General features: G+C 45.2%; 1 protein-coding gene across 15 annotated transcripts in view; it reads left to right on the top strand.

Moving 5' to 3' along the window:
• The window catches only part of LOC101444905 (carboxyl-terminal PDZ ligand of neuronal nitric oxide synthase protein), a 301,310-nt gene that overhangs the window by 249,740 nt on the left and 25,288 nt on the right, over positions 1-26,282 (top strand). For all 15 annotated transcript variants that reach the window (XM_058310020.2, XM_058310019.2, XM_071207540.1 and 12 more), the window contains 4 exons: positions 851-959; positions 9,150-9,291; positions 21,219-21,385; positions 22,776-22,955. In XM_058310020.2, coding sequence (XP_058166003.1) covers positions 851-959; positions 9,150-9,291; positions 21,219-21,385; positions 22,776-22,955 — 598 coding nt within the window. The remainder of the gene's footprint in view (positions 1-850; positions 960-9,149; positions 9,292-21,218; positions 21,386-22,775; positions 22,956-26,282) is intronic.

Raw genomic sequence — 26,282 nt, forward strand, 5'->3', positions numbered from 1 at the left:
CTAGTTGGTGTGTCCGTTCACGTTCGTATCTGCTCTATGAGTTTTAAATTCAGTTTTTGGTCTTTAGGGCGTTACATGATAATACATTAATAACTTTAAAAAATCAAAGGAATTTTATGTATGATGCATCTGAACCAACTTCCTATGGGGAAAATGAATAGCCGGGCAGACCACTGTGGATGCTCATTAATGAGAGTGGGAGCATCAAGAACCTCCTGCCTGCCAGTCACCGTGATTGCACTGGGAATACCCAGATGTGGTCCTTGTCCCTTCAAGTATAAACGTCATACTGGGACTCATGCTGTGGCAAAGGGGAGCCCAAGGTGGTCCAGTAGCTCAGACTGGGGGTCCAGAGGAGGCTTCCTTCTCTGAACAGAATTTTGAAGGACGCCCAGGGTGCTCATAGCAGTTGCAAAAGCAGAGGAGGTGTGGGAGACTAGTTCTGAAGGACTATATAGGTCAGCGCTCGGGAGATGAAAACAGAGGGGTAGATACTTCATGCTAAGGAGGACTTTCTCCTGAGGGCAATAGGAAGCCTTTGGATGATTTGAAGAGGGAAACTATGACACGTAATTTGTATTTTTAAAAATAGCACTTTAGTATAGAAAATGGATTGACCATAGGTGAGCAAGAAAGCACTGAGACACATTATCTAAAGATACTGCAAAAATCTAAGTTGAAAAATAAGATTAGGTTCACTGTGCTTTTTGGTCCCACCAGAAGAAGGCTTTCTCTAATAACTTGGCTTTACTGAGTTTTGTCTTTCGGGTGTCCTTAAACAGAGGTTTCCTTATTGGAGATTTGAACCTAATGACCTTTTCCCTGCATTTTTCTGTTGCTTTTCCTATAGGATCTTCTATGTCTCTCATGATTCCCAGGACTTGAAGATCTTCAGCTATATCGCTCGAGATGGTGCCAGCAACATATTTAGATGTAACGTCTTTAAATCCAAGAAGAAGGTAAAGGGGCAATTTTCCTCTGATGGATGGAGGGCACTCCAGACCTAAACCAATCTCTCTCTTGAGAGAGAGGGAGACTTTGAGGTGGCTGTTCTAATGCCAGACCTGGGGAAAGTATCTTCGTAGTCTGTCATTCCTCTTATTTAAGAAAATTCTGTTTCATCCGAACATTGTACTTTGCTACACGTGGACAAGTGGAGAGGTATCAACCATTGGATAAGAGCTCTAGAATGGAAGCAGGTAGATAGCACTGTGGGTAGTGCTCACCCTAGCATGGGGTAGAAAATAGTCAGGGCCATTTATTAAGGTGACCTCTCATTATAAATCTGTAATGATGATCTGTGGGCTACAAATCATGACATCTGGAATAAGCATGTTTAGTCCAGCATTTCCCAAATTGATTGGGCCATGGAATCATATTTTTCCCCCATGTAATATGTATTAATATCCTGGGAGCTGTTTTTCTGCAAAATAAATTTTAGAAAACACAGTATTTTTACCTTTAAGGGCCCTTACAAGTTTTCCATTCTAAGAGGCAAACCAAAGCCTGGCTTTATACGAGGACCATATTTCCAAATGCCTTTCTCCGTACCCCACCTCTGATGCTGTATCAGTTCTTATGCATCTTGTGTCCTAAGGCATCTTTCTTCGTCAAATGGGAATAGTAAGAATATTATGCGATCGCATCAAGATTTATGTTTATGTATGTCCTATTCCCCATCCTCATGCTTCAGAAACTATGCTTTGCTCATTTAGCCTCTTTCTCTAAGATTTATGCCCTTACCCCACCCCAACCCCACACCCCGTTTCCCAGGCTTTTAAAATGCAAATCGTGGAATTGAATGGAAAAGGCTAGAACTGGAAAAGAGAGAAGAAAAAGAAGTAAGTTACCACTTCCACTTCAAGGTTATATAAAGTGGACAGAAAAACTGAAAGTGAAAATGTAATCGAGACTGAGCTGATCTAAACAGTAAAGGACTGAGAGAGAAAGGCCTAGGGAGCGGGAGAGAAGGATAAAGCACTGAGGCTGGAGATGAGAGACTTTCAGGTTTGGAGAACAAAAAGTCTCAGGTAGCTCTGAGGTGCAGGGGAGCTGAGTTGGTTCTCAGGCCCTGTGTTGGTTCAAGCCATGCTGTTGTTTCCAGACAGCCCAGACTGTTGCCCTTTTGCTCCTGACCTGTAGGTGGGAGGGCCAGTTTCCCAGCCAGGAAAGAGAAATGAATTGTTCAGCAGAGGAAGCAGAAGTGGGAAGGGGTGGGGACCCCGTCTGCAAGGGTTGTGCACGCCATTGTGGTTAACCTCCAAATGAGGTGATTTACTGTTTTGTAAAGCACTTCTGGTTTCAGGAGATAATAGTTTGCTTGGGAAGGAGTTTTAATTGGCAAGAAATAGGAATCTTTAAGAGGTGAAAAGGAAAAGGCTGTAGATAGTAGATGAGATGCAGACCCTGAGGAAACGTATCTTGCAGGGAAGCTTCTGGGTCGTTGGAGGTCAACGGGGAGATCTTTTGCCTGGTGTTCTGCAAAGTCCTGCTATTGACCGTAGTATAGAAAAACAACTATTGCTGTTGCATGTCACATCAGGTACATGTGCACGTGTCCACAGCACATTTCTCACGACAGGCCTCTGATGTGGTTATTGTTCTTACCACACAATTCACGGTGGGGAAAAGGGCTGCCTCTTCTGGTTGAGCATAGGGGTCCAGGTGTCTCAGCGTCCCTGGCAGAGGGCCGCCTGCTGCCTTGGTCCTGGCACAGTAATTACTCTATACCTGTGGGTCTTCCTTTAGTGACCCACACATACAGCCAAATGGTTTTCACCTAGGGTGCTTTAACCTGAGCTGTTTTGTTTTGTTTTTCAGTTGCACGTTCACCAGAAGCTAGACAGCAGAATATTGCAGGAAGATGATGTAGTAAATTAGTCATCTACTCTGCAATTTCTAAGCCTTATATTACGTCAAATGCTATCTAGCCTTTTTTCATTTCTTCCTATGTACCTACGACTGTTCTAAGCTATTTATATATGGATTGTCTTACTTCATTCCCCTAGCAGTCCTATGCGATAAGTCCTATTTATTATGCTCTTCATTTTTTTTTTTAAAGATTTATTTTTATTTATTTAATTCCCCTCCCCTCCCCCAGTTGTCTGTTCTCTGTGTCCATTTGCTGCGTCTTGTTTCTTTGTCCGCTTCTGTTGTCGTCAGCGGCACGGGAAGTGTGGGCGGCGCCATTCCTCGGCAGGCTGCTCCCTCCTTTGCGCTGGGCGGCTCTCCTTACGGGTGCACTCCTTGTGTGTGGGGCTCCCCTATGCGGGGGACACCCCTGCGTGGCAGGGCACTCCTTGTGCACATCAGCACTGCGCTTGGGCCAGCTCCACACGGGTCAAGGAGGCCCGGGGCTTGAACCGCGGACCTCCCATGTGGTAGACGGACGCCCTAACCACTGGGCCAAAGTCCGTTTCCCACTCTTCATTTTATAGATGGGAACACTAAGGCTTAGGATAAATAACTTGCTGAGGAGTCAGTAAGTGGAGTCTGAACTGAACCCAGAAAGTCTGATTCTAGCGCTCACTCCCTTAACCACATCATTATACCACCCTCCTTAGATCATTAGGAAGTCGCATGGCTAAGATGTCTCCTTGTCCTCCAAGACCTCTTTTGTAACTGGGTTCTGCTGTAATCATAACTTAGGTATGAAGAGCTCCTGAATTCTGAACAGCCCAGGTCATTTTGACAGAGATTTTCCTTTCTTCTCATGGTACCCTTGTGGCGTCAATATTAACTTCATTTTGTAGTTGGAGAAAGAAAGGTCCCAAGAAAGTAAGTTGCCATTGGTGACCCAGTGAATCAATAACGCCACTGAGATTAGAACCGGTCCTCCTGCTTCCCAGTCCAGGGCTTTTGCAACTAAACTCGATTACAGGAAATTCATGTTAAAAGACATGTGAGCCTCTCTGGGCTCCAGTTTCTCCAACCACAAATAAGTCCAGAAATGCCAACTATTGTGTGTGGGGTGATCCGAGCTTTAGGAGGGAACACCTTCTATGTGACTGGGAAGGATTGCCAGGATTAGGACGTAGGGATCTCAGGAACTAGGCCCACGAGAGCTGGAAAGGAGGAGCGGGAAACGGTCTTTTCCTTGTCTGGAGCGTCCAGTGGAGACACTGCCTAATATCGTGGGCATCCCATGCCCCTCCCTCCTTGGGGGCTGAGACGGTAGTGCTCATTTACGAGGCCTTTTGCCTGTTTGCACGCCTCTTTGGCAATACTTTGCTTGGCTTCTTGACTTCTCCTGTGGAGTGGATATCACCCTCCTGTCATTTTCTCCCAGCCCCCAGGAGGATATGACTGTCTGCCCTGATTAAGAGTGACTGTCTCTGTACTTAGCGCATCAGTGCGTGAAGTGTTGGTGATTAACAGGAGCTGCAGGATCCTCCTTGTTATCTTCACAGGCAGCTCCTTGAAATCATTTTGCCTGCACTCAGAGCTCAATTGGTCTGGGTTAGGAGAAACTGTTTCTCCTGTAATGTTGACATAATCAAATTGGGGGCCACAGTTGAGCGGTCTAACTGTCCATTAGCGTTTGCGTGTGTTAAGGAATATGTCTCACTTGTCAGGCTTTAGAGATGAAGGAGTAATAGGTCCTAAATTTAGGGAAAGAACCTGTTTTCACACCTTAAACATCGGGATGTGATTGTGCTGGAAAGTCAAAATACAGAAGTCATAGATGTCAGAGCTCATCTAGGCTTAAATCTCTCTTGTCAGGGATGAGGGATCAGAACCTGGAAAGATGAACTAACTTGCCCATGGTCACCCGGATTGTTACCAATAACACTGAGGTTATAACGTAGTCTTCTTTCCCTTCTGTGTTTCATGGACCAGCAGAGTAGAAGGTAAAAACCCAATAATCTATTGAAAACTTTAAGAAGTACTATCTCCTGACAATGTTGAAAGTCATTGAAACTTTGAAACTAAACTTTCCCTGTACTGAGTAATATTCTGGTGTCTAAGGCATTGCCTCCATCAAATTATATGGTCAAGGTCATTAAATAACCTGTTGGACAAAAAGTTAGCCATCTTCCATTTCAGAGACTTAGTGCCTTGGGTCCTCCTATATGAAGAAGTCTAAAAGTAAATATACTTTCATGCTCCAGCATTTCAAAATCCATAGATTGCAATCATTTGATAAATATAAGCTAAATCCTTTACCAAGCTTCAAAAACAAAAGCACATTAAAGGAACATGACCTTCAGTCCTACTTTTGTTGAGCATCTGTGCTAGTTAAAACAAGGTCAAGGGGACTGTACTTGATTGCTGTGAAAGGTGAGAATTGCAAACCTTGAGCCATCCTGAAACTGAGTACTTAGACTTCAGGTCCCTGGGATTCAGAAACACTTGGCAGACAAATCTCAAGTGCCCAGAAAATACAGATTGGGGTTAAAAAAAAAAAAAGAGAGCTGATAGAGTAATAAAAAACTTTGCTTGTAAAAAGTATGCCTACTGTCTTGTCTTTTCTTTCTCTTCTTATCGTTCTCATCATTTTCTTCTTCATATCATATATACCTTGGGTTTTTTTTTTTTTGCTTATACTCTCCAATTTTATTGTTTATATGACTTCTTTAATCTTCTCCATAGCTTGTGAATTAGAGCTTTTTCCAGGATCCTGAAATTTGGAACGATGTCCAAGGTTATTTATTAGGTCAGCTGCAGAATAGGACTGATAACCACTCCTTCCATGTAAATAGAATCTAAAAGATTCCCAAGGTTTGAAGGACCAACCTACAACAAAGTCACTTAGAATAAGAAAAGACAAGAAAATCACAGAAAATTAAATTGTGATTGACTCTCATTTTTCTAGGGGACAGCGTAGTACAGGAATCAACCTTTAGATTTGCATCTTCCTGAAGCTACCACTGCAGGCTTTTGTCTGCTTTTGAGTCGAGGCTCTGACAGTGCACATTCACTGAGAAGATAGTATCTTTTTATGATTATTGCGGCAATGCATCAAAAATTGATACTTGCTAAGTATACAGCTGATACCCACAATTAGGCACACTAAAGGGAATAGCTGTTCATTGCATCTTGACTTTGGTGCTGGGTGAGGGATGCCCAGGGGGTTTATGTCAACACGAATAGGCGGATGGTTTAAAGGAACATTTCTTGTGCCAGGAGTATGATCAGTATAACGTTCTAAGAGAACTTCCTTTCCAGCCCTATTTTCACAAAATTACCTGTAATTGGCACTCCCTTGAGCTTCAGTGCTCTCCATCTGCAGCTGAGTTCCACTCCAAGGTTAGACCTTCCTTCCTGGCTTTGAAAGCATCATAGCAACCATATCCAGACTGATCTTGACAACTAAGAGTCCACAAATGCTTTGGGGCTGCTCATAGAACTGGCTTTTGGGCAGGAAGATTTGATCCAGGTAGCCAAGTACTTCATGGGTCTATGTAAAGAAATAATGCTCTGTAAAAAAAATAATGCTGTTTTTAAATAAAAGTCTAGTAAATTCCAGAGACTGGTCAGATCCTGGAGCTGGAAGGGGCAGCCTTCCCAGCATCTCACTTGTTTGCTTTATAGCTGGCTGCCTTTATGTCTTTAAAACTCCACTTTGCTTTTCAAAGGCCTGTTTGGGTCATGAGATGTGAGCAGCTGCTTCCAGGTGACCTGGGGGACCTAAAGAACGGATATCCTTATAAACCTCCAGAAGGGGTTCTTTGGTTTACCCTTGGCTTATTAACCCTTAAGCCCCAGCACATATGATTCCTCATTGCCCAGGTAGTGAGCTGAACCAGTCTTCTTGCCTATAGGCCAGAAGGTAAGGTAGCCACGTGGATAGGTCCAGCAGCAGGAGCCAGCCCAGCATGCAGAGAGCAGATGGCCTTGGGGGTGAGAGGGACAGCCCTGCCAGGTACAGGTTGGCCCTCCAGACACCTTCAAGGAACTGCTCCCCCCGCCAACAAGGTCCTTATATAGAATCCTTTACTTATAAAGGAAAGAATCAGGGGACGTCAGAACTTACACAGCCATTTATGAACTAGTTGCCATCCTCTGACTCCTAGGAGGAGCAGTTCTTTTGTGTATATATAATCATTCTCTAAAGCAAATAGCAGGGTAGCTTGATTATGTATTCAAGCACAGAAGACTCTTCATGAAATATGCTACTGTGTTCTTTTACTACCGAGAATGGAAATATAGCCTTTACATTAACGAGGAGTCAAATAGGGGATAAATTCAAACGAAGCCACTCAGCACGGAATGTGCACATCTAGAACTCTTATTCAAGAATTTCTTTGTGTGTAGAAACCATGTGAGCTCAGACCAAAGATCCAGTTGGCCCAGGAGTTTGCCTCTGATACTAGGGGAAAAGGAAATGGTGGCATATCCCTTTTGATTCTAGCATCCATATATAAGTCATGATTCCCTTAATATCTTTATTTCTATTATTGATAAAATCACCGCACCGTTTCTGGAACTAGTTTTTACTTTCCATCTTCACTGCTTTTTAGTGCAGTGAATGTCCGTATTCAGAATGACACATTTCTTGAGCACTTATATGCCCAGTACTGGGGAGGTGTTATATAATTTATGTTATCCATATATTTATTCCTATCTAGGGCAGATGAGAAGCTATAAAGCTACCACTGAGTCACTTTTTCTGTTGAAGTTACAGTAATGTGAAACAGTGATAAAATAGAGAACAGTTGGGAAATTGAGACTAGGAAGCAGGATGCTTAACTGCCATTTTCAACATGGAAGGCAGGACAGATAAACCTAAAGCTTGCAGGGGAATCAGAGGTCAGAGTCAATTGCTAATCCTAGTAAGTGTATTGAAATGTAAAACTGAAACACGGAGAGTATAAATGCTAAGCATTAAAACCAGCCCACTTCCTTTTGAGCATTTGGGGCTTGTAAATAGTTGATTGAACCAGTGGGTTCTTTACTTTTGTCAGTGATATACAGTGATGGTGGTATTTGTAACATGTTCTCATTAGGAGAACCTGAGGCTTTATAGCCACAGACACAGTAGTGGATTTGGAGTTAGTTGGCTTTGCTCTTTAGGCCATACTTCCAAGCCCTGTGTCACCACTACCCTGGGGTAGTACTGGGGCTCCATAAAAGCCTGGAGTTTGCAGCAGCAACAAAAGAATGATGATGATGACAGAGTTCCTCTTAGTTTGATGAACCAACTGAACATTTGATAATGGTTAGCCAAGGATTCTGAAGAATACCGTCTATTTTTATTAAACATGGGAGGAGGAATTGGGGCTGGGTCCAGAACTGTGTATTTGCTCACTGCCCTTTCAGCTGAATGATTGTTTCAGAAGTGTGATAGTTGCTATTTTCTGGCATGTTTCAGGAAGGGAAAATATATCTGCACGCTTGTTTTTTTTTTGTTTTGTTTTTTTATTGATTTTGTAAAAATATTACATTAAAAAAAAAAATGAGGTCCCATTCAACCCCACCACCCCCACCCCACCACTCCCCCACCCCAGCAACATTCACTCCCATCATTATGACACATCCATTGCATTTGGTAAGTACATCTGTGGGCATCTCTGCACCTCATGGTCAGTGGTCCACGTCATGGCCCATACTCTCCCCCATTCCATCCAGTGGGCCCTGGGAGGATTTACAATGTCCGGTGATTGCCCCTGAAGCACCATCCAGGGCAACTCCAAGTCCCAAAGGCGCCTCCACATCTCATCTCTTCCTGCCATTCCCCATACCCATTAGCCACCATGTCAACTTTTCCCACTCCAATGCCACCTTTTCTCTGTGGACCTTGGATTGGTTGTGTCCGTTGCACCCCTATGTCAAGAGGAGGCTCAGATTCCATATGGATACTGGATGCAATCCTCCTGCTTTCAGTTGTAGGCACTCTAGGCTCCATGGTGTGGTGGTTGTCCTTCTTCAACTCCATCTTAGCTGAGTGAGGTGAGTCCATAAATCCGATTGTCTGTTGAGGAGTCTGTTGAGGCTCAGGGCCTGGCTATCATATTGTCAGTCCAGAGATTCATGCACGCTTGTTTTGTGAGCGGATGCAAACAACCTTTGGTTTTTCTACCTCTTTGCTAGCTTCATGGGTTTCTGTCCCTGTGCTCTTTGCACATCTTCTCCCACCCCTGGCTCTTCTCAGTCTTTGCAGGGAGTCTCTGTGTCCTTCACTCATTCTTTTCCTTTTTCCTTTCCAGAGTCAAGCTATGCGAATCGTCCGGACAGTGGGGCAGGCCTTCGAGGTCTGCCACAAGCTGAGCCTGCAGCACACTCAGCAGAATGCAGATGGACAGGAAGATGGGGACAGCGAGAGGGACAGCCACAGCTCAGGGGACCCAGGTAGGCGCGATGCTGCTGTGGGCGGAGATGCAGTACGCAACGCACAAGTGTGGTTGGTGGATCACTCCCTGAGTCCCCGGCAATTAATTCCCTTCAAAGGCATTTTCTTTTTCCTATGTTCTTTTTCAGATTCCGAATTTTATTTAAGGAACATGTGTTACTTTTATAACAGAAAAGCAAAGATGTTTAAACTATCAAATGAATCATGTAAACTAGATATCCGGGAAACTTTCTAAAGGTGGATAGCTACTCGTGTTACCAAATCTGACCCCCAAAAAAGCTTCAGTGAAAAGGCACTGCCCATAAAACAAATCAGAAAGAATAGGCATTTACAAGTACCTCAATATTCTCTTTCTGTTTCTAACTTTCTGTATAAACCCTCAATCTGGGCAATATTCCAATAGCCCCAACCTTTAAGTCTCATTAAAAGTCAGAAATAAGACAAGGATGCCGTTTATCGCTTCTGTTACTTAACAGTAAATGTGGGGGTGGAAAGCATGAGTGTTAGGAAAGAGCACGTAAAAATTAATATAGTTTGATTATGTGGAAAACTCAAGAGAATAAACTGAAAACTGTTAGAATAAGAGAATTCAGTTAAATAGGCTACATCCAATAATACATTCAGAAATCCATGGTTTTCCAGTCGTACAGCAATCAGTTGGAATTCATAGTGGAAGCCATTTACAGTGACATATGGGTAATCACAATAAAAATGTATATGTATTAAGAAAGAAATTTTGACAAACAGGCATACTGTATTCTCAGATGGGAAGCCTCGTATTGTAAAAATGTTAGTTCTCCCTATATTACTCTATAAATTTAACATAATGAACATTTCTAATGGCATAGGCAACACTTTTGTAAGCTTTGGTATTCAAATCTTATGGAATACATCTAAAGCAGTATGGAATACAGACGAAAATCTAAAAACTTAATTACATTACTAAATGACAAATCTTGAAAATCAAATGACTTAAGCATCCAACTCAAAAAGTTAGGGAACAACAAAGTAAATCTCATCCTATGAAAACAATATTGTGAAGTGCACACTGTTGGTTTGTAGCCTAACCTCACTAGTCACTGGCCGTGTGATCCTGTGTTGGAGATTTGGGCCTGAAGGGTATTGGGAATGAAAGAGGGAGAAAAAGGAGAGTGAAAGAGAGATGGGGGGAGGAGGGGGGGGGAGAGGGGAAAAGAGAAGAAAGAGCTGGGATCAGGGGGTCTACCAAGTAGAGACTCATCAGACAACTTTATTGTTCACAAGGGGCTCTATATATACCCCAGTCTACGTGAGAACAAGCGTGCAGTTAATGATGTGTATTACTAAGGAACTCAAAAAATCTTATCTCAAGATACAAAATCTAAGTGTTCTATTTACTACAAAAGGTATGTGCTCATCTTTTCTTTCAGCCTTTAACAGCTTCATCCTGTTTGCTGGGAACTCTTAATTACCACATTCCCTAGGGTGCGAGCATAGCCATGGAAACAGCACGTCTCTCCTTGTGAGACCACTGTGCCTCGGTTTCCAACATTCCTGGCCAAGTTCTTTAACCTCTCTGTGCCATAGTTCCTCTTCTGAAAAAAAAAAAAAGAATAATAATAATACCTGCCTCAGAGGGTTATTGTGATGTTTAAGTGAGCTGAGGACATTTTTAAATGCTGCATACAGTCCTTGGACATAGGAAGCATCAAATACCTGTTAGCCGTTAGTATTTTAAAGTAAGCATGGAAAAATAAAAACCAATAATAGGAAAAATTCTGGAAAAGATGATTGATGGAGTAATGATGTTCCAGGTATTAAAGCATATTTTAAAGCTGCAATAGGTAAATCTGTACTGATGCATGAATCAGCAACTGAATGGATCCAGAACAGAAAGCCCAAAATAGACCCAGGTACACCTGCTAATTCAGGGTTTGATAAAGGTGGACTCCCTGAGCAGAACAGTGTGGAAATCCTTTTTAAATTCTAAAATTCACATATCTTTTGACCTCCAAATTACCTCAGATTTCCTTCTAACAGTTTATTCTAAAGATAAATCCTATGTGTGTGTGGTGATGCTTATCTAAAGTTATATGGGCAAAAGGTTTGTTACTATAGAAGCAAAAGATTGGAAAGAGCCCAAGGGGATGTTAAACAAATTGATACAAACAGTGGAATACTTTACAGCTATTCAGAAGAATGAGTCAACTCTCTATGAACTGATATAAAGCCATCTAAAGATATTTTGTTGAGTTAAACATCAAAATAGAGAACTGTTGATATGATATGCTGCCAGTTGTATTAAAAATACATATATTTCTCTGTGTGTACATGTAGGTACATACACACATGCTTATGGATAGAATATCTCCAGAATGTTCCACAAGAAATTGGTTAACTGTGGTTTATTTTCTGGGAAAAGAAATGGGTAGCTGGAGTCAGGGATGGGAAGAAGATGTACTTTTTACTGTACTTTTATATCCTTTATTTACTGGACACGTATTAGTCATAAACATAGGAAATTGACGTTATTTTTATTTTAGTACTCCGTTTCTAAATGACCATCTTTTCTCTTGACTTACTACTCATGTTTACTAAATAATGGCACTGTATCACTAATTGTGCACTTTTGTCATCTTGACTAATAGAAAATTATCACATAAATGGTCTTGCATTTTTATTTTTTTTAGGAATTAAGAAAAACGGTTTTGGTTTTGAATAAGTCTGTGTTTTAGTTTGCTAAAAGCTTCTCCGTACCATATACCAGATATGGGTTGGCCTTTATGCTGGGGATTTATTAGGTTAAAGGCTTACACCCTGAGGCCTACAAGTGTCCAAATCATCAAGAGATGCTGTCACACCTACGGCTGCCTGCGGGCGATCAGGCACTTGATGATCAGGCACTTGGATGACATCATCCAGAGATGCTTTCTCTCTGAGCTCAGCTGTGGGCGATTAGGCTCATGGCTCTCTCCCCCCTCTCCTTCAAGCCCCTCTCTGCCTCTTGGGGGCCTCTCTCTGTGCCTCTGTGCTCCTCTGATTCCAGCCTCCTGGACCTCTCTCTCTCAGCCTCTTGAGGTTTCTGTCTTTGCCTCTCTTTTCTCTGTGTCTCTGCTTTCCATCCTCTGTAAAGGATTCTAGCAAGAGGACCACCCTGGCTCAGACTTTGCTGAAGCAATCCAAAGACCACCCCCCAGCTGAATCCAATCCAATCAAAAGGTCCCACCCACAAGAATGGATTAGCTCCAAGAACAGGATCTTCACTGGGATTCACAAAAAAGCTCCACACTGTCACAGAACTAAAGCAGAATGTGATGCATCATCACAGGCAATCCGCAAAGAGACTGCAGAAGCAGAAAGATTACCCTTTTTATGTGGTTAAGCAGATACAGTCCATTACGTATATATTCTCAAGGTATTTCAGAAGCAGATTTACAATTTGGGGCCAGGAATTTCCTGGAAATTTATGCCAGTCTCTCTCCAGGAAACTGTGAGATGCAGATAGCCTTGCATTTTGTTGTGTACCCTTGGCCAGTTACAGTTTATAGCAGGCCAGAACTTTTAAAACTTACCATCTCTATGGTTGGGGATTACAGATAAAACAGTAAGAGTTACAGGAAGACTTTGGCAAATAGTTTACAAATCTCTGCTGATCAGTCAGTAGAGCACAGTGGTAACAGTTGCCTGTAAACCTTATATATGAGGCCATACCAGACCTACAGCCAGCTGCTTTGCTCAGGAACAGAAGCTGGTCTGCTCGCTTCTGAATTGAAGGGCACTGTTGCCTTTGTAGAAGTCTTTTTTGGTGATGCCTTATTCCCTTGTTGGTGATCGAAATTCCCTTGTTGGTGACCAAAAGCTTTCAGACCTACAGTCACATTGGCAGCTGGTATAGACACATAGAGACAAATTTTATCCAAAGAGTTAGGGGATTATGTCTGGTAAAGCCTTTTATTCCTGGAGTGAAAGGGATTGGACACCGGGACAGGAAGGTGCCCAGAGGTTGAGTGTTCCACCATTTTCCTTATCACAACTCTAATCTCCAAGCATCTAATCAGAATTGATTGTTCAGCTTTCTGCCTGAGACATCTGGATTGTGAGGCTTATCCTCTTAGGGAGAACTTCCTGGATAGTATTTCATATTGACAACACTGAGGAGTAGGACTTATTTCCCTCCTGTGGGAATGACTTTCTCCTTCCTCCCCCAGCTCCTTCGTGGTCTGGTGTGATTTCCTATGATACTGTCTCTCTGGAAAGTCAGTGGGGATTCCCTTAGGGACAGCTTCCTTTAAGTCTTATCTTCCTGCACTCCTCTCGTTGCATTCTGAGCTCTTTCTTGCCCCTGAACGCATCTGGTACCTTCCAGCCTTCGTCAGTGCTATTTCTCTCTGCACGCATACTGCTCAGCTTTCAGTCCCAGCATCTGGGAAGCCTTTGCGACAGCTCCCACTCTCCCACCCTCTGCCCTTGCCCTTCCAGAAAATGTAAACACTTTTCTTCTCTGGGTTCCTCTGTTCTCTTGATTGATGCTGTTAACATAAACATTTAGCCCACTGTGTATCAGACATACAGTGCTCTCTTTCTTTAGTAGAGTGAGCTCTGGGAGGATAGGGACTGTTCCTAGCAAAATAAATGCTTGTTAAATAAACTGACAAACACAGTGAGTGGCTAAGAAATTCATACCATGTTAGTCGTTGTCAATAGGCATTTATTAAATGCCTACTCTGTATCATAATGAACATGGAGCTTGAACAGAGATTTCGGCTGGGATACTTTTAAGCAATCTTCTTAATGAGGAATGATGACATTTGGAAAGGGGTAGGTAGATTGAGGTTGATAAAGGTAGGTAGAGAGAGAGAATTGACGAGGAGCCAGGTGGCAGCAGTGGCAACTATGGCCACTGATAGATACTAAATTTTGACTGTTTTGGCTAAAACGGATGGTCAACATTGAAGTGATGGACCCACAGGTATATTATTTATCCCTTGTATTAGTCAGCCAAAGGGGTGCTGATGCAAAATACCAGAAATTGGTTGCTTTTATAAAGGGTATTTATTTGGGGTAGGAGCTTACAGATACCAGGCCATAAAGCATCAGTTACTTCCCTCTATTTTCACGTGTTGGAGCAAGATGGCTGCTGAAGGCTGTGAGGGTTCAGGCTTCCTGGGCTCCTCCCTTCCTGGGGCTGGCTTCTCTTTTCTCTGTGTACTTACTTCCAGGGGCTCCAGCTTAAGGCTTCAGCAGCAAACTCCAACATCAAAAACCCTTAACCTCTGTCCTTTGCCATGCCTTTTATCTGCAAGTTCCTACCCACCAAAGGGTAGGGACTCAATACCCTACTGACACAAGAGGTTTACCTGATTACTTGATCAAGTAAACCTATGAATCCAATATAATCTAATATGCCCAGAGGAAAAAACCAGTTTACAAACATAATCTAACATTTCTTTTTGGAATTCACCAATAATGTCAAACTGCTACGCCCCTCCTTTTTGGTGATAATTTTCTCAATCACATTCATGCACAAGAGACCTTAGCAGTTTCACCCCTTCCATCCACCACTCCTGAGAAGAATATAATTGACAATCTACCTGTAGAAACCTCCAAGACCATTTTAGGAAAGCCTGTCCAACCAGCATAGTGCTTTCAAGGTTAAAATGTGAAAGCACCAAGTGTGTCTCTTCAAGGGAGGTTGCATGGGTTGGATGTGGTCTCTCTCAACCATCTTGGCATCCCTGAAGAGTATGGGAAACAACAGGGATTCTTACCACCTCTTGTGAATAAGGAAGATGCTGTGGGGAGTGATGGAACTGAGCAGGCTGTGTGGTGTGCTAGAAGAAGAGCTTGGGGACACCAGAATGTCTGGGCTTAATCCTGACTTTTTAGCTGGGTAATACTGGGCAAATAACTTTTTTGCCCTGGATCTTTGTTTTCTCGTCAGCTATTGTGATGTCATGCATGTAAGTCAGTGGAGGGCCTGCCATATACTGTGCTCTCAAGAAGCACTAGCTCTTTACTCTTTTTTCAGTGCTGACTCTGAAATACATGGCTCATCCATAGAGTAAAGGAAGCAGACAAGAGAATCTCTGAAGTCCTACGATTTTATGACAAGTCCAAGTTAAGTGATTAGTAGGATGCTCTCTGATTCCAGTGCCGTGGCCATTGACCTAACCAGGCTTAGTGTATTAACATTTGGAATACGACAGTTCTGTGATTGGAAAAGTCTCTTATCAGATAGAAAGACCGTTTACTGCCTAGCCCCATAGTTACTTCCTTTTAAATGTTCCAGTTACTTTTTAAAATGGTCTGTAAATTGCCAGGAACACCTTTCTTTTTTCCATAAAAGCTTCCCCCAGAAGCATTTATTGACTCCGTTAGGATTTTGCTCTGGAGAGGGGCACCTTGAGGCTCCAGAGGAGAGCTGCTGATTGACAATTTTTCAAAATGAATCTTGCTTCCCCATTTGGAAGCTTTTCATTTAATGCAATGTTTATCTTTCCAGCAGAGCTGCCCCACTTGATGTGCTGGCAGACCCTTTATTGTGCAAAGGAAACTTGTTTACTCTTGAGGAATTGGAAAGTCCAGAGGCTTTGCTGCCTTCTTTGATGTCTTTTCAACTCTTTCCCTTCTGGGTTTCCGCTGTGCTTTTAATGATGTTACTCACTTTGCTCATGTGTGCCTCCTCTCTCTTGCTCTCTGTGCCTGCCTTTCTTTCTCCTCTCGTTCTTTCTGCTGCTCCCTTTCCTGGGGGAGTCTAGCCTTTCCTGGGGGAGAGCTGCCCTTGGCCAGTCCTGGGGCTCAGAGCCAGGTGGGGTGGCCACTTATGTTCTGCTTGCTGTGCCTCACCCTGGGCTGTATCTCTGCCTCCTCCCAGAGAGGGTTTCCCAAAGAAGAGACCCTGGTCCCTTGGAGGTGTCCCTGCTCCCAAGACCTCAGACAGTCCAATGTATTTAAGGGCTGGGAGCCCTCTAGAAGAGCAGAGCTTCTTAAAAAGAAAACTGTTGCTGTCAAGACATGGAACAACTGATTAGAAATATTGATTGAATACCTGTTATTTCTGCTGGCCCAGGTCACCTCCATGCTCAGAATTGCTCCACCTTTAACCTTCTAGCATTTCTGTTCTGCTGTACCTGCTTTTCTATCCCATCTTACTAGGCCACCACTATCTGATCTTTTGTTTTTTTCTCATCTATTAGCGCCTTAGTTTCAGTTCTTTCCTCCATTCAACAGATGTTTGTCAGGTTCTTCCTTGGTGCCAGACTAAATTTCAGGTGCTGGGGGATACTGCCATCAAGACAATGTGGTGCCCACACACAGGGAGCTCATTCAAAGCTGGAGTGCAAACAAGTAACAAGATTATTTTAGAAAGTGTAAATGCAATGAAAAAAGTAAAGCAGAGTAGGGGTGATAGGGCAGGTGGGAGGCAGGTGGACTAAGGCAGGAAGGAGGAGACCTGTTGGGAGGCAGTGCACTGTCTTGGTTAAAGCAATCGTGGAGGCAGGGTGCTAGGATTTGAGCTCCAGCTCTCATCATACCAGCTGGGTGCCTGCCTCAGTTTCTTTATGACATGAGATTAATAGTGCCTACCCCCTAGGGTGGTGGTGGGGATTGAATCATGTCCCCCACAAAAGGCACATCCCGGCCTATGGGTGTCAACCCATTTGTAAATAGGACTGTACAAAGATGTTATTGTTTGTTAAGGTGTGGCCAAACTGAATCAGGTGGGTCTACATCCATATGACTGGAGGCCTTATGAAGAGAGGAAATTCAGAACAGTCAAGTCTTCAAAACCGTGAGACAATAAATGCTTATTGTTTAGGCCAGCCCATTCATGGTATTTGTCATAGCAACCTTGGCAAACTAAGACAGGTGGTAATGAGGATGAATGAATTAATGCATGTAACGTTTATGCACCAGTGCCTCGAACGAGGTAAGTGCTATTTAAGTATAAGCCTTTACTGTTGCAGTTGTCGAGGCATGAAGTGGCCATTTCAAGTACTTTTTGTCATAAGAGCTCATAATCCCTTGTGCTTCTGTCTGACAAAACCTCAGTTCTGTATTACGCTGACAGCACTGGCAAAACCCCAGTTCTGTATTACTGGGGTTATTATTTGACGCTGACAAAACCCCAGTTCTGTGTTATTCTGACAGTACTATTCATTATAACCCTGAGATACCGAATAGCCCCGGGAAAAATTGCCTCCCAGAGATCAATCCATTACACATTCGTGATGTCCAGCCTGGACCTGGGCCATATCACCGTTTAGCGGTTTCCAGCTCAGTGGACACTGTCCTCCTCCTGTGCAGGATTAACCCTCTCCCCTGCCGCACATTCCATCCCATCTCACCGCTGCCTGAACCTTGAGCCATCAGTTATCTCACACTCCAGAATCCTCATTCTCCCTGACTATGCTGATGGTTTTCCCCACTGCAGATAAATGAGGTCAAATCTCTCCCATCTTAAAAACAAAATGAAACCTCCCTTGTTTCCACATCTCCCCCTAGCCTACTGCCTTATCTCTCCCCTTTCTTTCACAGCCAGGCTTCTTGTGGGACTTGTCCATGCTCACTTGTCTACTTCCTTATCTCACTCCACACACACTCACCCCTGCCCCTGCCATTCATCCTCCTGGCATCTGGTGTCTGCCGCCCTGCCAGCCCTTACTACAAGGCCACCTGTCATGGCCACTGAAGGTCCACCTGGTTAGCAAACTGAGCGAGCCTCCCTCTGCAGCGTTCACCACTGGGAATGAATTGCTCACCTGGCCTGGCTGTGGGGCTCACCCTCCCGCCTCCAACCCGCACTCCTTCCTTCTCCGCCAGCTGCTGTTCAGCGTCCTTTGAAGGCTCCTCTTCCTAACAGCACCACCCTTGGAAGTTGCCCTGGCACACTCCTTTGGATAATGCCATGGCTTCAGCTCACTTTTATATTCAGGCCAGATCTTTTTCCCGAACTCTCCTCCCTCATGTATCCAGTGGCCTACGGGTTCTCTCCACCTGGCTGTTAGGCAAATGCTTACAGTTTCAACAAAACTAAACTCAACCTTTACTTATATCCTTGCCCTACCCTGAATTTTCCCCAAAGGGTACCAGGCTCCACTCACCTGAATTCAGAATTTTCAAACTCAGCCTACACTTTGTCCCCCTCACCCATCTCCCCCCCCCCCCACTCATATCACAGACAGTTGGTCAGAAGTCCTGTGATTTCTGATCCCTGAAGATCTTCCAAACCTGGCCCATCTCCTCTGTGTTACCGGCACCTCCTTCCCTGAAGCCCTCACACCTCGAATTTGGCTTTCTGTCTTGTCTTTTCTGGGTCCATCCTCCATACCATCTCAAGGGTGACATTTAAAGGAATGGAAATCTTTTGGTATTACTCACCTGCTGTAAATCCTTCAAGATATAACCCACAGACCCGTTTGCAGCACCCCAGACATGCCTCTGTATCTGCACACCTGCCCTCCGTAACCCCTCCAGGCCCCTCCTGCCTTCCACCTGCCTTGGCTGTCACCCTGTCTTCAGGTGTTGCTTTCTCCTCTGCACAGCTCCTTTAACCCTTGTCTGAGCGAAACGCTCCTCCTGCTGTCAGGCCCCTTGCAGGCCTCTATCGTAGGTGTCACTTAGAACCTCATGCTCTAGCCTTGGTTTTGGTCTGTTTTCTCCCTCGGGCTAGGAAAGTGATGAAAGCACAGATTTTGATTCTTCATCTTTATGCCTGGTGTCCAGTAGATTTCTGTCATATAGGTGCTTACTAAATGCTTACTGAATGAAACACGCAAATGTTTAGTGATGCGTGTACTATTCAGTACATGGGTAGAAATCATTTAAATATACAGTTCAGAAAGCAGCCTTGCCCCTCACCCGAGCCCCCAATTTCAGTTTCACCCCCGTCTCTGTTACAAATTTGGAAACAGTATTACCCAATTCCTTGAATTTCCTGGTGTTGCCAGAAGGTTTTTCTTATCAGATATTATCTCTTGAATTTCTCGATGCCAGGAGAGTTACAGGTACCAGATACCTGCCTTATCTGATAGGACTGAAAAAGACCATTAGCTGTTGCCACCTCCTGGAGAAGTTGTCTCATCTGACATGTTAACAGGCACGCACCCAAATTATGACCCTCCATCCAGCGTGTTCTCATGTTCTCTCTGCCCACCCCAGCTTCACCCTTCCTAATTCTAACAGATCTGTATAGTAAATCTGAAAGGATTGATCTGCAAAACTCCACATGCGATCTTCCAAGCACCCCAGAAACAGAACTGAAATCTGAGAGATTTTCTGATGCCAGCCTGTGCTGCTGACACAGGCATGTCTTGGAGGCTTCTTAGTTCTTAGCAGGATCTCCAAGGATGGGGATCCAGCAGCCTCCTCCTAGAATGCCCTCCCATTCCCCTGTTTTGCTTCCCCATCAGAATGCTATTTCCTTTGAAGGTGTTTATTGAACACCTTCTCTGTGCCAGATCCTTAGAAAGCAGATGAATGAGATACAACCCGATCTCAAGTCTAGAAAGGAAAATAAACAGGCACGCAGGTCCAATACCACGTGCAAAGTGCACCGACAAATGAGCGCACAGCGTGCTGTGGGAGCCTGCTTCCTCCCCACGGCTGACAGAGACTCCCCTGCTTGAATGCGTGCCCATTCCACCCAGACGCGGGACCCATCTGCTCATCTCCTCCACCACCCACCACCTACAGGAAACAGCCAGCGAGGCGTTCCTTAGCCGTCTCTCTCTCAGGCTATACCTCGCTAGTGTCAAGGAGTGTCTGGCGGCAAGAGCATGATGGAAAGCAGGCTGCTCTCTACACTCCCCACTGGTTTACAAAGTGGCAGAAGCACAGCAGGTCTTCTCCACCTGGGCCCCAGTCCAGGATGGCCCTTTCTGTCGGACACCATTCCCATCCTCCCCAGGGCCATCTCCCCAGCTCCGGGAGCAGCCAGGTGGAACACCACGTGCACTGTTTACTTTCCAGATATCAGACTTGTTTCCCCAGATGACTAATGATTTGCATAGGAGGACGTCTTAGAACGATTTGTTCTACCATGCAGACACCTCAAGTGACTGAGGCCTGTTTTCCTGGATTAGGAAATCAGTTTAACCTATTGCATTTTGTAATCGGTGTTTGGTCTCCAAGACTTCTTACAAAATAGTATTTTGTAACAGTAGTGATGAGCCTAATCCCATATGTTGGGGGAAAAAAATTTCTAGTGAAATGCCAGCTGTTTCCGTAAACTCCAAGAAATAGAGGGAAACAGGCAATGAACAAAAATAAGTAGGACTTTCAAGCATTGGTCTAGCAGTATGCTGTGCCTGTAGTCAAACACATGGCCACTGTCTTAAGTGGGAAAGAGGGGAAATAGGAATTGCTCTTGGTGGGAGGAGAGTCAAGCTCTGAGGGGTGGAAGACTGATACCGTGTTAGGATGGGGCCTTGAGTCTCCTTGCCCTTGTTCCCTGTCATGCAGCCCTACCTGTACATCTAACTTTTAGGGTTGAAGAAACTGGGACCAGGGAGTCAGGCAGTTTGCCCATTATCCTACAGCCCATTAAGGTCACAACTGGGGCAAATCTCTACATCTCTGGACTCCGGATTCAGGGCTCTTTCCCTTGGCTGGATTCCTTTCCTGAGCTGAAGAGGCAGTGACTATAACTGCACCTTCCAGAGACCCCACACCCTGTCTGTATAAGTGGCATGCCAGCCTGGCACAGCAGCCACATCCAGTCTTGAGGAAATGTTTTCTTGTTTCTGGACTTTAAAAAGATATTGAAATGGGGGCATGTTAGTCAAAATTTATTTTAGTGTTCTTGAGCCAGGAGATAGGTGAAAATGTTGTGAAGCCAGTGGCATCCCTAGGCTTGACATACCTGAAGAAATAAAGCATTGGACAGAGAAGGGCATAGTTCTCAGCTTCACGGTTCCCTTCCCTGCCTTCTCTGTTGTCCCCGCAGGCCGCCAGCTCACTGGAGCCGAGAGGGCCTCCACAGCCACCGCGGAAGAGACTGATATCGACGCTATAGAGGTCCCACTTCCGGAGAATGATGTCCTGCAGTTCAACCGAGGTGTGACGGACCTCGACGCAGTAGGGCAGGAAGGAGGCTCCCAGCCAGACTCTAAGGTAGGCAAGAGGCAGCCCCCGCAGGTGATCTGCGCACATGTGGCCCTGCTGCCTCCTGGAGCGGCCTATGCCAGGGCCTCAGCCGCCAGTCATCCCCTAGTGCCTGCTGGACCAGCATGGAGACTGTGTCTTTCATGAAAGCTGCTGCATGCCGGGACGCTGCAGAGCTCCCTCCTAGGTCCATCGCCCTCCCAGCACCCCCAGCCTTCTGCTTCCCTTCTTCTGCCCTTATGGCACCTTACGTCTGCATAGTATTTGTGCACAACTAAGCCACACCTGCCCACTGACAAGATTCCCTGTGGTTTATCTAAGGGAGCAGAGTAAGTTTGTCTCCTCTGCTTGCATCTAGAGCTGGTGTGTTTTTGATACACCTGTACAGTAGCCCTACGGAGTGTGGAAATAGGTTGAGTGTTAAAAACCGAGAGATCACTTTAGGTGCATTATCAACCCCAACCCTCATACCATACTGTGATGACTGAGGCCTACAGAGTTCTTGAAATGATCCAGATTGAGAAACTAAGGATTTGAGACTAAATTCCCACCTGAAGATGAAAATAAAATATAAACAACAACAACAACAAAAAAAAAACCCACAGAAAACCGACCAGAAAGAAGATTACTAAAGAACAGCCCTGCCCTCAGATTCCCAGCCAGGTCAGCGAGTGACCTTTCTTCATTACTCATTAACCTGGCTCAGGTGGAGATCGTGAGCCAGGTCCTTGGAAGAAGGCTGTCTAGTTTGGAGGGCAGTGCAGCTCAGGGTTATCTGCCTGGCATTTTCTGTGGTGCCCAGTTTGTCCTCCACCAAGTGGCAATAGCCCCTGCCTTTGGGTTCCTTCCTCTTGCATGTCTGAAGAAGGACCAGCAGCAGCACTACCAGAAACAAAATCTCTCCCTGCAGTTGACAAATGAATTATAGAAGCAGATTTAGTAGATGTGTCCAACTGCTGGGAGAGATTCAGGAGTGGGGAAGCAAGAGGGAAGGGAACAGAAACTGCTCTGGGCTGAGAGACGGCTCTTTCCAGATCAGTATTTGTTTTGATGTCCATACTTTCTTCACTGCAAGTCCAGAAATGTCAGGAACCCAACAATAAAGTATCACTGGAAATGGTGGGCAAGACTCGGAATAGTCTATGCTACTATCTGTGTCCCTTTACAGGGATCAATTCCTGAAGCGTTCAAATAAGATTTTTTTTTTAAATTGTGTAGTCCCAGCCCAGGCAAGTACACTATCTCCTCCTTTCCGTTTCCAGCATTTCTAGCTCTTAGGCTACTCATGGGCATTTCATGTGGCCCATATTCATGCCCAAGTAGGTGAAAAGAACATGCGCCTCCTCCCCCAAGATGGTGCCTGCCCACGTGTCCTGCCCTGCCTTCTCTTCTCCTCCAGGTTCCATCCCAGCCCCAGGAGCCCATGCTGACAGCTTCACCCAAGATGCTGCTTCCATCATCTTCCTCGAAACCACCGGACTTGGGCACGGGGACGCCGCTGTCCACCCACCACCAGATGCAGCTCCTCCAGCAGCTCCTCCAGCAGCAGCAGCAGCAGACGCAAGTGGCTGTGGCCCAGGTTCTCCTCAGCCTCCTCCCTACTTCGCAGGCTCCACTCTCATGGGCTTGACGCGCCTTCCCCAGCCAGGGGCTCAGGGCAGGTTTTAAACCGCAGGAGCCGTAAGGAATTGCTCATGCTATTCGATCATTGCTTGTTGGAGAGTGGGGGCAGCGGGAGGGGAAGAGATGGGGGATGCAGTTGAAATGGAAAGAAACCTTTGGGTTTCCCATGTATCCCCCACTCTGAGATGGGCTTGGCTGGCTTGGCTGGATATTGTTGGATAATGACTTGATCTTACCAAGGAAAAAGTTGTACATGATTCCACCTTTCCTCTCCTGCCTTATTTTCCCAGGGTTTGAGGTTGGGGAGCGATGCCTTTGGGTTTAGGACAGGTATGACTTTGTGAGACCACCCTACAAAGAGCTTAAAGGGTAAATTTGTGCCAAACTCCCTCACCAAGGCTACTACCCTGCCATCCCACCTCATGCCCACAGGCCTCCCAGCCTCCGTCAGTGATCCACTTATTCCAGATAGTATTTGTTGCAATTCCAGCCTTGGAATTCATTGTAATGAGATTTAACTTACAGGGATTTAGTTATATTATTTGAACCATAATGAGAAGAATTGGCTTAGATCTCAGGAGCAAAGTGTTTAGTCCCAATGACGTGTTGAGTTGCTACTACCTTGGGTTGAGGGGGAAGGGGGACTGATTTGCCATACTGCTTTTAGCAGGGATTCCTTCCCTTTACTTTCCATGAAGGGCACTGTAATCACTTCTTCTTTTGGACCTTATGAGTCTGAACTTCATCTTCACCTTAAGTTCTCAGAATGATGAAGACACGTGCATTCTTCCCATTTACAGGTCAAATCCTAAGGTAAGAGTCAGACAGGGCCAGGCTTTGAGTGACACTCACTTCTCCTCCACAATGAGGAGGGTGTGGCAGACAGAGTTTGGGAGAGGTGGTGAGAGATCTGGAAGGGTGGCTCTATGCATCACCTTCTATTCTGCTTGACTGGATTGGCCTCTGAGGTTTTCTGAGTGTTAGACTGGTAGGGAACAGATTTTCTAGGGGGGCATTTGTTGATCCCAGTTGTCCCTTCTGCTTACTCTTTCCCTGGCACTTGGGTGGAGTATCTCATCCAGGCAAGGTTGTCCTTTCCAAAGTGCACACCTTGAAGAAGCATCCAGTGACCCGGCCATACCGTGATCTGCTATGACATGGGTCGTCTTGAAAAGACCTTCTTGGAACACAGTCTCACACTGACCTGGGTCTGGGCACAAGCCTCATGTGGGACTTTCACAGCCAGGTTTCAGGAGAGTGGAAGCCGTGGGACACTTCTCCCACGTTATCTGAACCTTTTTTTAAAAAAGTCTGACCATAAAACAAAAGGCATGCTGATGCTGGAAAGAGTCCCAGGTATTTCCAACACACCAACAAGGAAGAGGGACTGTCAGGGATTGTTAGACTTGGTAGAAAACAATCAATCTCCTTTGTCAAATAAAAAAATTCACCTCCCATACTTAATGGCGGCATGGCGGTCCTGAGAATCCCCACCCCTCGCTTGACAGCTGACAAAAGCACCCAGCCTGAGCGCTCAAGCACGGGTTCCATTCCGTGACTCTCACATCATTTCCAAAAGTTTCACGTTGAATGCATAGCCATCCTCCAACAATTATACTTTTCTCTTTCAGCATATCAATGGCCAAGCAATTATTATTTATCTAGGAATGGGCTTGATGCATATTCATGACGAATATTATCAGGGAGGCATTTGAATTTGAAGTCCCTCCTAAACACTAAAGAGAAACTATTTGCCAATGTACGAACTATACAACAACAAGAGGGAAGGCAGTGCTCAGTTGACAAAGCTACGTGTCCCGAAAATTCTCATGGCTCTATCGTAGCTGGGATGTAATCCTGAGAGCGGTTTTCTGGTATAGAATCCAGCTGTATCTCTGTCAACAGGGCAACACTGTCCAGGCCCCTGTTTACTGAACCCTGGAAGAGAGAGAACCTGCGAAAAGGGAATTGTAGTGCTGGAGACTGGCCTCATGTACTCCTCTAAGTTCCAGCCTCTTCCACAGGATGGGGCACCCTTAGCCTTTAATGTGTAATCGGTCGAGTTGATAATATTTGCCGATGCCCTGGTAGACTCTCAGTTTGAGCAGTGACACAACTGCAAGGCCACCATAGTGCATCAACATCCCACATTGGAGAGACAACTTTGAGTAGCGTTGTAGACTCTTCCAGAATCTTCCTGTGGGCCAGGACCGCAGAGTCATCTGATGGTTTCAGGAACATACTCCTCTCTGACATCCCCAGCAGGCGTCTCTGCCCACCTTTCTCCCCTTTGCACCCCGCTTTTGCTGTCCAGAAAAGCGGAGGGGTATTAGTACCTCTCAGTTGGCTGTCAGTTCCCCTGTCCTGTGGGCAGATTCAGCCTGGAACTGGCCTTCAGTTCCTCCTCTCTCTTCTGCTCTCTTTGATGCATTTAATCCACGGGTTTCTGTTAGTTTCCATCTCCTTGGTTAAAAACAATGCTACACGATATGTAGGTGGGTGGAGTAGTGGGGTCTCCTTGGCGTCTTTCATGTGCTTAAGTTAGACCAAACCCACCACACTTGGTTTCTCTGCATGAGTGGGACTGGTTTCAGTTTCCAGCACGAGGTCAGCTTTTACTTGTTCTGCTAGCTGTTGCCACAAATGGCATTGATCATATTTGTCTTTCTTCACTGAACTACCAGCTGCCGCCTTCCACTGGGTAAAACTCAGACCTCAGTACTTTCATGTGAGAACACATTTTCCTTTTCTTTGGGGGAATTGGAATCCTTCTTGTAGCTCCTGAGAAGACCCAAGAATAAAGACAGATTATCTTGGAGATAGGTATACTCTTGGGGTCACTTGCTGCATTATCTAGACCCCTCCCTCCCCATTTACTCTCACTGGCCAGTCTGATTCTGCTAATGCCTTTGGGACCAGGCTTAGGTCTCCTGCAGAGTGTTCTGACTTGGTCTAAGACCCAAGGACCTCTCCCAGCCCTATCCTAACTGGACTCAGAGCTGGCCTAGAAAGGGCCTGCCTGGCCTTAAAGGTACGCGGGCAAAGGTGGTATTCAGCCAACTTAACTACGACTCAGTTAACCTCAGTGGGTAAATAGGGAATACTTTTCTCCAGCGCCCTCTGACCACTATCTCGACCCAGCATGAGGCTTGCCTGGCTGCACTAGCTGCCTGCTTTCAGATGGACCAGAGGTTCAAGGGTGTGAAGAGAGCATAGGCAAACCTTGAACCAAATCTGGGGTGTGGCTGGCATCCGCGTGGCGGTGGGTCAGGCCCGTAGAGCT

Source organism: Dasypus novemcinctus, chromosome 13 (assembly GCF_030445035.2).
Source record: "Dasypus novemcinctus isolate mDasNov1 chromosome 13, mDasNov1.1.hap2, whole genome shotgun sequence".
In the NCBI taxonomy this organism is placed as follows: Eukaryota; Metazoa; Chordata; class Mammalia; order Cingulata; family Dasypodidae; genus Dasypus; species Dasypus novemcinctus.